Below are 15,353 nucleotides of genomic sequence, written 5' to 3' on the forward strand. Positions count from 1 at the left end.
TGATTGGATCCGCTGTCTAACTGGGGCGTGGTCAACGAAAAACAAGGAAGTGGCGTTTCCTACAGCACTAACAAAGTTACAACATATGTTTGAGCATTTTAAATGCCATAAAATACAGTTAATACGCATTTAAATGGTTAATGTGTCACAAAAGGGGCTCGCCTCCACTTGTGTGGCTGTTATGTTACACGAATCTTACTGTTAGAGTAATTATGAACAGTTTGGCACACATTTCAATGACAGGGCCTTCAAGTGGCAACAACTCAAGAGACATGCAGCATTAAAATGCATTAAAAAATACATTTTATATCCAGCCATGAATCCTGTTCCCCCTAACAGGTCAAAAGATGACACCCCACTTTGATATTTGAGTTGTCTTTGTCCTGCGAGCTTTGGTCAAAGGACCAGCCAACAAGTAGGCCTAAGCAGCCCAAGGCCGTCGTTTATGTTTGGACAATACATGCCTCAGCATAATTTCGTTATATTTATTATTTCTAAGTGATGTAGGCGTCGTACCAGCTCCATTTTAGGCTGCCAGATCCTATTCCTGTCGGGCTATTGTGTGGATGGATGGAAAGCTGTACAGGGGGAGGAGGAGGAGGAGGAGGAGGAGGTGAGGGCGAACCGAGCAGAGCAGATAAGAGAACTGGCTTATTGGCTGGCCGCTGCCTGTAGCCCACATTTTTTTTTTTTAATCAGAAACAAGAGGTCTTGCCGTTTGTGTTACAGGGCGAAAAACAACGACGTCGCACCCGCAGGAGCTACCGAGAGGACGGTAGCATGATAGTCGAGGAGGGGAATCGGCAGGAAGAGGGCCCGTATCTGCATTTCACTTCGCCTACACCGAATTCATTGAGTCGGTAACCAGTGTCCGACATGGGGAAGGAGGTAAACGGTGTTTCGCGGAGCCGGTTTGAGGTGAGTTAACCATCAATAACACCTGACAGTGAATGTCACACATTCAACGTGACTGCTAACATCGCTGGGACGCGGGCCTGCGTGATGTCTGTCGCTGTATTTATTGTAAAACTGCGCTTATGGCGAGGCTGTTGATGCAGCTTCCGCAGTCAGTCAATGTTTGGGATTAGGTCAAACGCTGTTGTTTTGTTCAGACAACCTATAGCCCGGGCCCGCCGCTTATTTCGCCCAGGAAACAAGTCGATGTTTTCCCACTAAAGTCTGTCGCGCCTGTTCGTCAATAAACTGGGGTTTTGTTAAAGGTCCTGCAGTGTTGTCCTCGTTTCCCTTTGCGCCGTCAAAACAAAGAGGCTACATGCAGCACGCCGAGGACAGCTCAGGCTCACATTAGCATATTGATCAGCAACGGGAATGTATTGACTTCTCTGTATAAAGAAGCTACAGCTGTTTTATGATCGACCTCATATCTGCTGGGCTGTTTTTGTTTTTTCCCCTCAACGCCACTTTTGTTTGGTTGCCCGACGAGCCGGATTGTTGTGCATATCCGTGGCCGCTGCGGCTGCGGGGGCCTCGGGTTGTGACTGCTACATGCACCCCCGTATTAGCACGGAACTATCAACAAATAGGCCCGAGCTGCCATAATGTGACACACACCACGTCCCGTACTGACAGCAGCAGGCCCGCATGTACACAACATGAGATTCAGTGTTGTTGCTCTGCAGCATTTAGCATAAACTTTGTGTCGCAGCCGTAAGCGGAGCGTAATATTTTGGTGAAAACTTGCTCTCGGATGTTACATATCGCCGGTGACATTGGGGCTGTGTGGCCCCGAGCACTTGGTGTTGTTTAATCCCCAGATAGCGTGGGATTTGTGTGTGGTTTTATTTATTTTTAACGGTGCAACAGCTGACGACTCAAAAGATTCAAGCCGCTACCTTCTGGCTCGACAGCTGCGGGAGAGCTGCTCGTCAAGCTCACGGGGTTTCGGACGGGAGGATGCCGGAAGTGGCATGATGTTGCCTTCAAAATAAAAGTGAACATTTTGTTTTGTTTTGGGGGGGGGGGGGGGCTTTTGTTGAGTGGGTAAAGTGGGTTATTTGTCATATGCAGACCAATAACGGTAATGCAGTCGTTGGCAATGAAACTCTTGTTCTGAGGCTGCCTCCAACGATGTCCAAACAATATGGACGAAGGAGAAATCACTGAGGTAAAGTGAAAAGTGAGGAAAGCAGAATCTAAGACTATAATAGTGCAGAAGATAGAAAGATAGAAAATATAAGATATATCAAAAGAATACAGTTCTGTATAAATATTACACCGGGAAAGGCTGGTTTACAGTACCGATTGAAATGAATCAACTGAAATGTAGACAGATTGTGTACCTACCTGCGCTATAGCTTTTAACTTAAATGGGAATTATTACCAGTTATCCCTTCAAGTTGTCTATCTTGAGTTTTATTTCAAATTGGGGTTTATTTGTGTATATTTTGACAACAGGTGCAACATATTAATAATTGATTAGATGTCAACTACCAAATTTATCACCAACTGTTTTGATAATCAATAATTCATTAATTAATTACTAATTCGTTTGAGCATTTTTTGAGGAAGCGAAAGCCAGCTTCTTTAATGTGAACATTTCCTGGTTTCTTTACTCCTCTATTACAGTAAACTGAATATCTTCGGGCTGTGAACAACACAAGATAGTTAAAGATATCATCTTGGGCTTTGTGAAACACATTTGATATTTTTCACTATTTTCAAACAGTTTGAAGACTAAACAACTAATAGCTTAATCGAGAAAATAATTGGAAGATTACAATAAAAATAATGGTTAGTTACAGCTAAGTTTGACACTGTATAGAGATTTACAAAGCCAATAACCATTTCACACCAGAAATTCTCCAAGACATAAAGATACTGGAAGTCAAAAGTCAATAGCCTGTGTATCGTATTCCTAATGCTCATTCTGGAAGCCTGCATAAGGAAATTTGTGATGCAATAATGTCCATTTCCACTTTTCGCAATCATCTGTCAAACAGTCGCAATATGATTATGTTTTTAACCATATCGTGCAGCCAGAGTTACAATAGAAAGGATATAGGATAAAAAAAACACCATACAGGTTATTAGCTTACTTCCAAACGTTAATACACTCACATTGATTTATCTACAAAACCCAGAGTTAGACCAGAAGGCTAATTGTAAGAAACCTGAGACCAAAGATGAAATGGTTACTCCGGGTCTTCAGAAATGCACAGCTTTCAAGCTGAGTTGCTGCTTCGTCTGTAAGTGGGTTTTACTTTGACAGGCCTTGCCACAAATGTTCTCTTAGATTCTGTGTGGCTTTACTGCTCTGCAGTAGATAGTGATCTGTTGTATACCAGCTCCAAACAAAAGACTCCAGCACTCTGAAAACTAGACAAGCATTAATGACCCCTAATTCTATTTTCCAATTAAAATGAATATTTAAATAATAACTATGTTGTGGTTGACATTATCACTATGTTGAGTATAATTGGGGGTTGTGATGTAAGAGTTGTTGAAGCTGTTTAAACTGAAGGCAACAAAATAATCAGTTAATACCTGGCTTGTTTCTTTTGTACTACAAATCTCAGTTATCCCAGTTTAAAATAAATACCCTACACTGATTTAGACTAATTAATACATCCGAGTTACAAGTGTCAAGCTAAGCCAGAATTAATCAGAGGGTCCGGTCTTTTTAGGAAACGACATTTTAAAAAAAAGTTTTCTAAAAATATTATGGCTTTTTGTTTTGCCTTACAATAATCTCTAGCTGGAGGTTACAGCTCACCCAGCTTTTACCTCCTGCCAGGCCTGCTTCACTGACTATAGCTGACCAGTGGAGAAAACATAATGCTCACATTCATGCAGCATCAGGTTCATTTTATGTTCGAGCACAAAAGGGGACAGTGTATGCCCGTTGACCATGCGCATCTGGTTCTTTGGAAATGGCCCTGGATTATTTGGCCAGAAAGTAACGCCGTTGAAGGCGAGCTGTCAGAGTCAATTTGCCCCAAATCCAAATGCGAAATGTCTGTCCCTTCTTACTCCCTCAAAATTTTACACGTCTGCGCTGGCAGGCAGCCCCTGCATAGACAGCTGTGTGTGTGTGTGTGTGTTTGTGTGTGTGTGTGTGTGTGTGTGTGTGGAGTTTGTATGTTTATCAGAGAGACATAGAGAGGCTTTGACCCAGAGCTGACTGGATTTTTAAACAGGCAGACCTGTCAGTTTGTTTTTGTGAGCTGATGAATAGGTTTGCTTAAGTGTATAAGTCCCTCAAAATCTATTGACCTAAAAAGGCCACCATGGATGTGGTTTTAGGGATGGACAGCCATAATCAAAATAGCACATAGCATACTCCCTTATCCTCCACTTCTTTTGTTTAAATGCAATACGTAAACGTTTCATTTATTTCGGGATTGTAGAGGCTTCAGTGTTTGTACCTGTAAGGAAGTGAAAATACGGACTTGCAAATTCCTTGTTGATCTTGTCACAGATGTTTGCCTCTTGTAAATAACATGTGCCTTCCTGCACTTTTTATTTACATGCTAAAGCCCCCACCCCTCAATTACCCTGTCCCTGGTCTAGATTTATCTTTCTAAATCTATGGAGGGAAATGGTTTGGGCCAGATGTTGCTGCATTCGCCAAACACAATGCATTTTATAATTTAGCAGAGTATGACTTCCCACAAATTATGGGAACCCTGGAGTCAATAAGTGTGTGTGTGCGTGCGTGCGTGCGTGCGTGCGTGCGTGCGTGCGTGCGTGCGTGTGTCTAAGTAGCTGGATCTTAATAAATGCTCATTTATTGTCTCTTTGTGTGCTGAGGCTAGTATTTGCACTCACACAGCATGCAATTACTTGTGTGGAAATCCATTAGCTGTTTGCAGAAGCCGAAGCGATTCGTCACGAGATACTGTAACTTATTCCTGTGTTCGTTCTCAGTACTGATGTGAATTAATCAGTGTGAACAACAACACAGGAAGTAAAGAGAGAACATGCATGCAGAAAAGATAACACAACTGCTCAAGTCTCAAGTACTCAAGTCCTATCCTGCTAATTTTGCTTAGAAGACACAAAATCCAGTCTCCTGCGCTGCTTTATCTTCTTGAATGACTTGACATTGAATCCATCTCAGCTGATGAGATTACGATCATTTATCCTTGCTTATATGCTGGGGCCGTCCTTGAGTGAGGTGAGTGGATGAAGGGGGAGGCCCAGTTGAAACAGGCTGCCAGGACTAATATTATCCTCTGCACCCTTTCAGATGTTCACAAACAGTGATGAGGCGGTCATCAATAAGAAGCTGCCTAAGGAGCTGTTGCTACGGTGAGTGACATTTCAAAACACTTCAATCAGACTGTCTGCAGGGCTTTTTTTTGCAAGCAAAAATGGCATGTTGCACACTCAACATTCACCTCCCCGCCTTCGCTACTGATCAGCACTTTCAATCATACACAAAGGCACAATTGGCCTTGCACCACCCTCCTTACCTTACCTTACTACCATCAAACACACACATTGAGTATCTCACGATCATACGCTATACGCTCACTTGCCCTTTAGCAAATAGTTCAACTAAACTAAACTAACCACAAGGATGCCAATTTCCCCTCGTTCCCCACCCTACTCTGTTCCTGCTAAAACTGTAATTAAAAACAGATGCCTGAGGCTATAAAGCATTCAAATTGATTTCAGGCAAAAAAAAAAAATTAAAGAGCCCCTGAGCAAACAGAAAATGAAGGCCATAACTCATGCCCCGGCCTTGCCAGCCGAGCTGTCTGCGCTGCGGCTGCTGACTCTGTGCTGCTTGGCCAGGTTCAGCGCCCTGATTTGTGAGGCTGGCAGGCTGCGCTGCATCCCAGCTTCAACCGTAATACAGTCTTTGCTGCATTGAGGCAACTTATAGTGAGTTTCCAGCTCTGCTCCGTAGACGCTGATTGCGTGTCTTCCTCACTAGGACCCCACTTTGAGTAAACACGACTATCCTGCAAACAGAGTAAACACATCTATCCTGCTGACAGTCAAAGACAATATTAGCTGATTTACTCACACCCCTGTGCTGTGAGTGGAGGCAGGCGCAGGACTGAGTTGAGGGCAAAGTTTAATGTAAAGAGGAAGCTTCTGGCAGCGGGGATCAGGGTCTCTAAACCATCCCTGTCTGTCTTCCAGAATCTTCTCCTTTCTGGATGTGGTGACACTCTGTCGCTGTGCCCAGGTCTCACGGGTGAGTCTGTGTTCACAAGGCGTGTGTATGCATGTGTGCGTGACTGTACATGTTTGTCTGTGTGTTTAAGTGTGTGTATGTTGTTTATCTGAGGAAAAATTTGACTCTAAACGTCCGTTTCTTCCTCCCTGCTCTCAGTCCTGGAATGTTCTTGCGTTGGACGGCAGCAACTGGCAACGAATCGACCTCTTTGACTTTCAGAGGGACATCGAGGTGAGTAAATGGTGTCTCCCTTCTCTTTACACCTAACTCTTCAGCTGTCATTGCTTTAGATCAAGGTGTAGATGCAAATACAGCAGGTTGAGTGGATTGTTTCTGTTGCAGGGCCGAGTGGTGGAGAACATCTCAAAGCGATGCGGGGGGTTCCTTAGGAAGCTGAGTCTGCGGGGTTGCCTGGGTGTGGGTGATAGCGCCCTGAGGTGAGGAAGTGACCTCGTAGAAACTCTACTTCTAGTTCAGACCCTGGGACAGTGAGAGACGGACAAGTTCAGTGACTAATATCACATTAATGTTAATTTTTTCTGTAGGACTTTCTCGCAGAACTGCAGAAACATCGAGCTACTTAGTTTGAACGGCTGCACCAAGATCACAGATAGGTACGTGCATAGTTCTGGGATGCCAGTCTATCAGAAGGCCTCTCCAAAACCTTCAAAACCCTCATTGTCTTTCTCTTCTGCAGCACGTGTAATAGCCTCAGTAAGTTCTGTCCAAAGCTGAAGCACCTGGACCTTGCCTCCTGTACCTCAATCACCAACCTGTCACTCAAAGCTCTCAGGTAAAGGATCCTTACTTAACACCCTCAGATACCAGCTATTATCACTCACTGATTTACTCTCTCACATTGCTGTGTTCCTCTTTCAATTTTGTCGTACTTCAATGTTTTTTGTATTTTTTCCCCCACCTCTCACTCATCCATGTCCAATTTTCCTCCTGTCAGTGAGGGTTGTCCTCTGCTGGAGCAGCTTAACATCTCCTGGTGTGATCAGGTCACCAAGGATGGTATCCAGGCGCTGGTGCGTTCCTGTCCTGGACTCAAAGGCCTTTTCCTCAAGGGATGCACACAGGTACAGTTAACAGCTTAGTATGAGCTGGAGATGTTGATGGTGTAAGTGCTTAGTGAATGAGATGCAGATTATTTAATTCAGTATAAAACTTAATTGGATAAACCTGAAAGCAACTTGATTTTCTCAAGTGCACGTTTCTTATTGCTCAACGCTGCACTTATGCAGTTGGCAGTGTTTTCTTGCATCACTCTTCATAGGAACTACCAAGTTCCTCTTCTTCTTTTCTTTCAAAAGAGAGCACAGCTGCCGCGACCACAACCTTAAAATGCATGATTTCCTTTACAACGTCTCTGTGGAAAGACATGCCAGACACCGTACATGTAAAAGTCGTCTTAAAGCACCATCCTGTTGCATCATCAGTCACCTGTATAGTGTTAAAACACAAGCATGAAGGTGTCACAGATTGTTCATTTGTTCATACATGTGATGAGTGTAGCTTGATATCAGATGATTGTTGTCTTTCCTCTGTCAATCTCCTCCTCAGCTCGAGGATGAGGCTTTGAAACATATCGGGGCTCACTGTCCAGAGCTGGTCACACTCAACTTGCAGACATGCTCAGTAAGTAAAAAACAAGGCTGGGAGATGAGGTTAATGTTGTGCAATTTTAAAGACACTTTGTGGGCACATTTCATTTGGTTTAAATGGAATGTCTCTGTAAACATAATAAACCTCCTGAATCTGGACTTCTGGTATAAAAGTAGAAAAGTATACAAACACAGTGGGTTACTTTCCAGGCTAGTAAGCAGCAAGTACACATTGTGCTCTTCAACTCAAGGTCCGCTGTGGATGTCCAGCATAAATAGCCAATAGTCTGTGAAGTCTGTTCACACAATGCAGATTTTTTCTCCAAATGTATAAAATGAAATAAATTTTCATCCACCATCTCCATCTCTTCATCTTCTCAAACCTCAGGAACTTATCTTCTCATCTTGTCCAAGTTGTTCCTCCTCTTTGTAACACTGCCGATGTCTCCTCTTACTTTTCTCTTGCCAGCTCTTTCTCGCCCCTTCTTTCTTGGTCTGATCCTCACAAAGTAAACACTAAAAACAGAAAATCCAGGGACAAGAAATTGATCTCATTAGCTGAGCATTATAGTAATATGTGAATATATGTTATTTCCTCAAACGTGGATTTAAATGACCCCACACACACTCTAATACACATTTTCTTTTTTTATTAACAGTATGTTAATTCCCTTTAAACATAGTGATAAGATGAGACAAATCTTACTCAAAGTTACATCTAAAGTATAAGCTTATATATCCAAGAAAAGACAGAAAACAAAAAAGTGCACACCTCAATTTAAAACATATTTTAAAGCAAGCAACATATTTTCACCGGCAAAAAGACTCTGTGCTATTTAATCATTGATTAATCTAATCTACCTACAAAAATAATAGACATCTATTCCGTATCTGGCAAAAGCAAATAGCAAATCAGTGATCGTGTTTTTTCCCCGGTTAATCAGATGTACCTGAAAAATTAACATTCCCTTTGGTAAAACATTTAGGAAGCCCGGTCAAAGGTTTCACTTTTCCTTTTCAGAGTACACGTTATCTTCTCCAAACACACACTTTCTCTTCTCTGTGAGCAGCAGATCACAGATGAGGGCCTCATCACAATTTGCCGGGGTTGTCACCGCCTGCAGTCCCTGTGTGTGTCGGGCTGTGCCAATATCACAGACGCCATCCTGCACGCCCTAGGACAGAACTGTCCTCGCCTCAGGTGAGTTTACACACCTGCACACACACATCCTCACTCTGAAATTCACTGTGCACCACTTCATAGACCCTGCAAACCCTCAAACTCTTTCCATTTTGTCTGAACATGAAGATTAATTACTGCGATTCATTATCTACCTTATCCTGTGCAATGTATTTAACTTGGATTCAAGTTCTCTGATTGATTGACTGTCTTCATTCTGGCAGACAGATGTTGCACCTTGTTTTTAGACTTCTTCTGAAATTGGTCAAATGCAGACTTAATTGGAAACAAATGTTGTTCTCGCACACACTTTTGATTTCTTGTAAAACTAGATTGTAAGACTCCATATTGTGATTAAATAATTCAATTTAATCTTGCAGTAAACATTAGGTAAATAATGAAGATTGTCAGAGAGAAATGAATGCATGTTACCTCACACTTTGCTACTATAGATTTAGTTCAACTTTCACACAGTGACCAACTGTAATTGGTGCTATCGTGTAAGTCTCTGCTCCTTCCTGTCTCCTTTCAGAATATTAGAAGTGGCCCGTTGCTCTCAGCTTACAGACGTGGGCTTCACTACATTAGCAAGGGTGAGTGTGGCATCTGCCTCTTGGTTGCATGTGATCACATTTTTTATGTTGGAAAAAACAAAATATTTATCCACTCACCCACAATAGATCACATAGTTTTTTTCTGTTTATTGTCTCTTTCAGAATTGTCATGAGCTTGAGAAAATGGATTTAGAAGAATGTGTGCAGGTAAATAAACAATCAGAGCTACGGAAAAATACTGTTGTGTGGAGACTGCGGTTATGACATTTGTCTGTTTTTATTTTTGCATCAGATCACAGATGGAACACTCATCCAGCTGTCTATCCACTGCCCTCGTTTGCAAGTCCTGGTGAGTGTGTGCCTGCCACTTGAACATATTCTCCTGTAGCATTTACAAGCACGAAGCAGCAGCGTGATGACAGTGGAGTAATGGAGCTACTACTGTGTTACTGTAGAGCCTGTCTCACTGTGAGCTGATCACTGATGATGGCATCAGACACCTCGGCAGCGGCCCCTGTGCTCACGACCGTCTGGAGGTGATCGAGCTGGACAACTGCCCCCTGATCACAGATGCCTCATTGGAGCACCTGAAGAGCTGCCATAGTCTGGATCGCATCGAGCTCTATGACTGCCAGCAGATCACCCGCGCCGGCATCAAGAGACTAAGGGTGAGTTGTGTAGGCTGACAACAGTGAGTAAGCAGTGATTCATTTGAAGAATGAGCTGTAAGCACCCATTTTGTTCACTTAAAATATGCCTTTTTTGTGCAAAACTGTGTTCATGGATCACGAATGACACCCGAGGCTAGATGTGTGAAATGTTATTCAAGTAAAGTAGACCTTTACCTCAAAACAGCTCCTCACTCCTTGTATAGACAGGTAACACAATACATAATGCTGCCTATTGTCTTATGCTATCACACTGATGCCAACAGGTGGCGGTAAAATGCAGAGAAATACAGAAGAATACTGTAAGCCAGATATCACAGATGTAAACAATGCAGTTTTCAAATTTTGTAAAAATCAGTTTTGCAAATCTTTTAAAGAAAACTCCACAAGGTACCATTAGGTCCTTAATGGAAGTCTGTTGAAAATACAAACTCACCGCAGTGATATTAGATGTCACATGGGTGTAAATTAACAAACTTTCTGAGGAGTCCAAGGGGTTTTAAATTGAACCTCACATTAGATTTCACATGGCCTAACGGTGCTGCCACTTGCTTACAACAATACTTGTGTACAAGCTCACCCTTTTCTCGTTTGTATATCCTCGATTCCTTTCCTCACCTCCTCTCCTAGTGTCTTAGTCCCTACCACATGAGATGAGCAAGGAGGAGGCAAGGAAAGAAATGGAGGATAGAGTCGAGACAACGGGCATTTAACAAAATAACATCTGTGCTTCGGAGCCAAATTTTAAAGAAACTTCATTTTGAATATGATGTGGACCAGCTGCATCATCTGTCTTGTTATTGCCTACTGCTATGCTATCTGACAGATGAATGTAACAGTGTTCATGACAGTATATATTAGATATATATTACATTTACTTCAACATACAAGTTTTCAACACACAACATGTCACATGTGCCGAAAAGGCTTCTGCAAAGGATACACCTTAAGCATTCTCACTCATAGCTCCTCTGGCGAGCCTCCTTCTGTCCTCGCTCCTCTGTTTGTGAGATGCATTTTAGGAATTGAGACATCCTTCAATATGGCGCGCTGATTGATTTCTGGGTCAAAGGCAGTAGAAAGGAGACAAGCAGGCAAAAAATAGTGAAATGAGAAGAGAGCCCCTTGACTGTTGCAGTGTAGCTTTTGGCCCCCCAGTAGTACTGTAGCTCTGAGACTTTTTAAATCAAAACAGAGAGTGCATATGTCCTATTAGCCCAATTTAAGGAAGCATGAGAGGAGAATTTTCTGGAAAGTTGTCAAGGATTCATACATTTTGCCCAAATTAATGTCACAACTCCACCCACAAGAAGTGATGAATCAAAACAAAGGTGTGAAATACAAACTGTCTGCTCGACAACAGTGAGTGAACAGAGAGAACGTGTTTCATCTAGCACAGTCTGACTGGGTTCATGAGTTTGTTGTCAATGACTTGCATTTATTGACATGTGACATGATTTCATGACATTTTCAGTAAAACTAAAAATTATAGCCACTAATGTATTAGTATGATCTATTAACACATTTCTGTGTATTTTTCCTTCTTTCCTCTCCACAGACCCATCTGCCTAACATCAAAGTGCATGCATACTTCGCTCCCGTCACTCCGCCCCCCTCAGTTGGGGGGAGCCGTCAGAGGTTTTGCCGCTGCTGTGTCCTGCTATGATGTAAAGACAACAACCCCCCCCTCTCCTCCCCCTCGTTTCCCCTCGTACACGTTCCCCACAGCCCGTCACTTGACCCCCGACCTGCTGTCCCCCTTCCGGCCCCCTGTCACAGAGTACATGCTGGTTTGTGTCCCCCCCCACCCCCCCTTTGGAGCTGCAGAGAGAGGGAGAGAGCCAAATAACGCTACAGGAACTCGGGGTAACTTCTCCCAGAAAACATTCCCGAATCTCTCCACCACACCAAACAGTACATGCACAAAAAAGCTTACACACACAGGTTGACTCTTAAATGTCAGAACATTCCTGGTCTGTGTTCGGTGGATAAATTAAATCGGATGTGATCAGCACTGTTAACTCTTCATCAATTGAAATACACATTAATATCAAACGAGGGGAGCTGTACTCTTTACTTACATAGCATTTTGACACAGATTACAGTTATAGCCTCTAAACCGAAAATCGAAAAGGCTGGAAAATTCCTCTTAACGTCTCACACATACTTCCCTCCATATTGAAGGTCACTTAACAGCTACCTCTAGATGGCAACTGCACTTGAGTGAGACCTGTGTTAGCTTTGTTCTGCAGGCTGTTTATTTAAAAAAAAAAAAAAAGGGGGCAGCAATGCAACCAGTAAACTGCCGACACCCCCAACACAAGCAGCAGAAAGCCCATTTTGTGATTTTTTTTTTTTTTTTTTTTTTAAACATTTTTTTAAGTAAACCTGCAGCTATTTGCACTTACAGTAAAGCAATGATGAGACACTTTACAAAAACGGCCATCAGAATTTAAGGCTGGCATTTCACTAACAACATAGATACAAACCTTCACTCACATGCACACACTGAGCTTGCTACACCTGTACCCTCACCTCTCTCTGTCTCTCTGTTACAATCAGAAGCTTCAACGTACCGAAGAAAAAAAAAAAGACAAAGTTTAATATTTTTCTAAAAAATGGACACCAATTAAGACTCACAAGTGGGGACTCGAGAAGATGCCAAATGTTGCATGTAACACCTCTAGTTTTTTAAAATCTAATTGTAAATATGTGAGGACTGTGGAGTCCAAGAGTCGAAGCCAGCTAAACAACAGAGGAGGAGATGAGATGGGGCAGACATTGCTGTCTTTCTGAGGGAATTATGGCGAAGCTCACACATGCTTGTGTGTTTTAAAATATGTGCTGGAGCTTTGGACGGTCAAAACGAGCCGGGACTTGATCTGGAGTTTGATGGCAGAACTGATGCTGGCCTGTGAAGCCTCATGTCAACAAACAGTAAAGTTCTAAAGACACTCATTTGACAGAAGAAGAAGAAGAAAAAAAAAGTCTGACGTCACTACATGAATTCATGCTGTCAGACCTGGACAATGGAAAGAAAAAGCCAACTGAAAACAATCAAAGTACGTCTATTTTTCAGTTAGTTTGATTTCATTTAGTTGCTCTTGTTTTTCGCAACGGTGACGGTTCTGATGACACGGAACTGGTGAACCAAGTGCGGCGGTGAGAGGACATCGGCGACTCCTCAACTCCTACGAGGCCTTGCAGGGGACATAGTGGCAGCATGTTTGCACCCTTGCCACCTGTGACCTCCTCTGTCTGTCTGGGACCAGCGACGCTGCCGGTGGTAAAGTCTGGATCTGACTGGTGGAGTCACTGCAAAAGGAAGTCAACCGAATCTGGAGTGCACAATTCTGGCCTGCTGACAGATATGATGGACATTTTTGTCACAACGGAGGGCTATAATGGACTACAGCCCCGCCCTATGAAGTATTGAAGCCTTTTCTTATGGATTATCTTCTCCTGCACTTGCACCTGCTTTATTCTGTGTCTCTTTTTCTTCCCCATTTCATTTTATAAATGTGTCTTTTACTGCTTTTCTTTCTGATTTTCTCTGGAACTCAGACCTTTTCTCTTCTTTTGCTTTTCTGTTTTGGTGTGGTTTGGATTGCGCCTGCTTTGTGTTTGAAGTCACGAGTTCAGTGTCTCCAAGTTGAGTTTGAGTCCTCTTCCAGTCCTCGGTTTTGATCTGATGGTGTTTGTGTTTTTATTAAGAGTTTATTGTTACTAAATGTCCAGAGTGTAGCCTTTGTCCAGGGGAAGTGTTTGGCGCCAGTGCAATTGTAATAAATGTTCAAATTTGAGTTGGATTTTTTTTTTTTTCTTTTTAAATGTGAGTTAAGGAGGAGTTCATGTTGACATGTATGTATGGTGTAGGTCCTACTTATTGAATGTTTCCATCAAGGAGAAGTCCTCAGGATGGCTGTTTAGCAGAATCAAATTTTTCCCTGCTTTCCCCTCCTTAATTTTTATGCCTTGCTTTTCCAAATTCCCCCTCCCCATAATGCAGCCTGCCCAAACACATCAAACGAGACAGAAATGGGTAAACCCAGCGTGGAATGTTGATCACTCTCAAATGTCCCCGTTCTGGTTTAAGACGCACGCCAACAGGCAAAACGCTGAGCGATGAATCTGTTCAGTTTGTGATTTGACAGTTACGGCAGGCAGGATAATACAAGCTGAGATGAATCCAGTGTAATCCAGTCTGATCTGTTTTGTTTGACTGGGGGTTTCTGAGGGATTAGGGAACAACTAAGAGTCAAAATGGCGGAGATATCTAATGTACTCTGTCGCTGTGCTCGGGGGTTAAGACATTTAACTGGAGGACAAAGGAAAAGTCGTAGGATTTAGACTGTGAGCCAGGTTGTAACACCTGCTTGCCCTCTTCGTGCACTGAGTCACCAGTGCAGCTATCAACATGTGCTTTTAAGGCCAACACTTTGAATGGATTACAGATAATAATACTCAACCTGCTCCTGATGGTTTTATACGTACAAAAGAAATAACCTGTCATCAGTCTTTTCATGGTACAAAATACACTACAGGCTCTACAAAGCAAAGTCAGCTTTTTTCCTCACAGTATCAAACACCTTTGTGTCCTTCCTGTCTGACCTCCCACCAGTTTACACAGAAGTGGAGCTACGACGCTCCAGACCACTTTGTTTCGTACATGTTCGGTCCCAAACACTGGAGTAAGGTTGAGGATTAGGACAGAGGGCAAGAGGTGAATCTACAGTGTGTGTTCATGGTAGATTGACACCTGAGAAATTTCAAAAACAATTTTGACAATGACTGTAGTTCATATAATTACTGTAAATCTTTTCCTTTTTTTTTCTTTTCTTTTTTTTTTTTTTTTTTTTACAATTAACCGATATAAATGAATATGTACGTATGAATAAATATATACCTATATTATTAAGACTTGTCTGGTTTTCTCTCTGGTGTTAAACTTTGATGGGTAACGGTTGTGAAGCATTGTTGGAGCAGCAGATGGCAGCATTGAGCCAGCTGTAATGAGTCCTCCTTCTGATCCCAGATCTCAGCTGGTTGCAGCTTTCAGGACCTATCAGCTGTTCAGTGAGACTAAGTGATTTTCTTCGGTCAGAAGCAAAAAGGGCAAACTACCAGCTCCCAGGCTGGAATACATTGATTATTTTTTTATGAAAGGAATCAGAAGATTGAAGGAATCGTTTG

General features: G+C 42.5%; 1 protein-coding gene across 1 annotated transcript; it reads left to right on the forward strand.

Annotated features, from left to right (window-relative positions):
* The first annotated feature begins 699 nt into the window (after positions 1-699).
* Positions 700-13,963, forward strand: fbxl20 (F-box and leucine-rich repeat protein 20). The gene is made up of 15 exons (XM_073494584.1): positions 700-918; positions 5,210-5,271; positions 6,115-6,169; positions 6,308-6,382; positions 6,494-6,588; positions 6,697-6,765; positions 6,849-6,944; positions 7,107-7,233; positions 7,718-7,792; positions 8,829-8,959; positions 9,471-9,531; positions 9,655-9,699; positions 9,785-9,841; positions 9,948-10,160; positions 11,719-13,963. The coding sequence occupies exons 1-15, from the start codon at positions 877-879 to the stop codon at positions 11,824-11,826; spliced, it is 1,311 nt and encodes a 436-aa protein (XP_073350685.1). The 5' UTR covers positions 700-876; the 3' UTR covers positions 11,827-13,963.
* The last annotated feature ends 1,390 nt before the right edge of the window (positions 13,964-15,353 follow it).

The sequence above is a fragment of the Pagrus major genome, chromosome 23 (genome assembly GCF_040436345.1).
Source record: "Pagrus major chromosome 23, Pma_NU_1.0".
In the NCBI taxonomy this organism is placed as follows: Eukaryota; Metazoa; Chordata; class Actinopteri; order Spariformes; family Sparidae; genus Pagrus; species Pagrus major.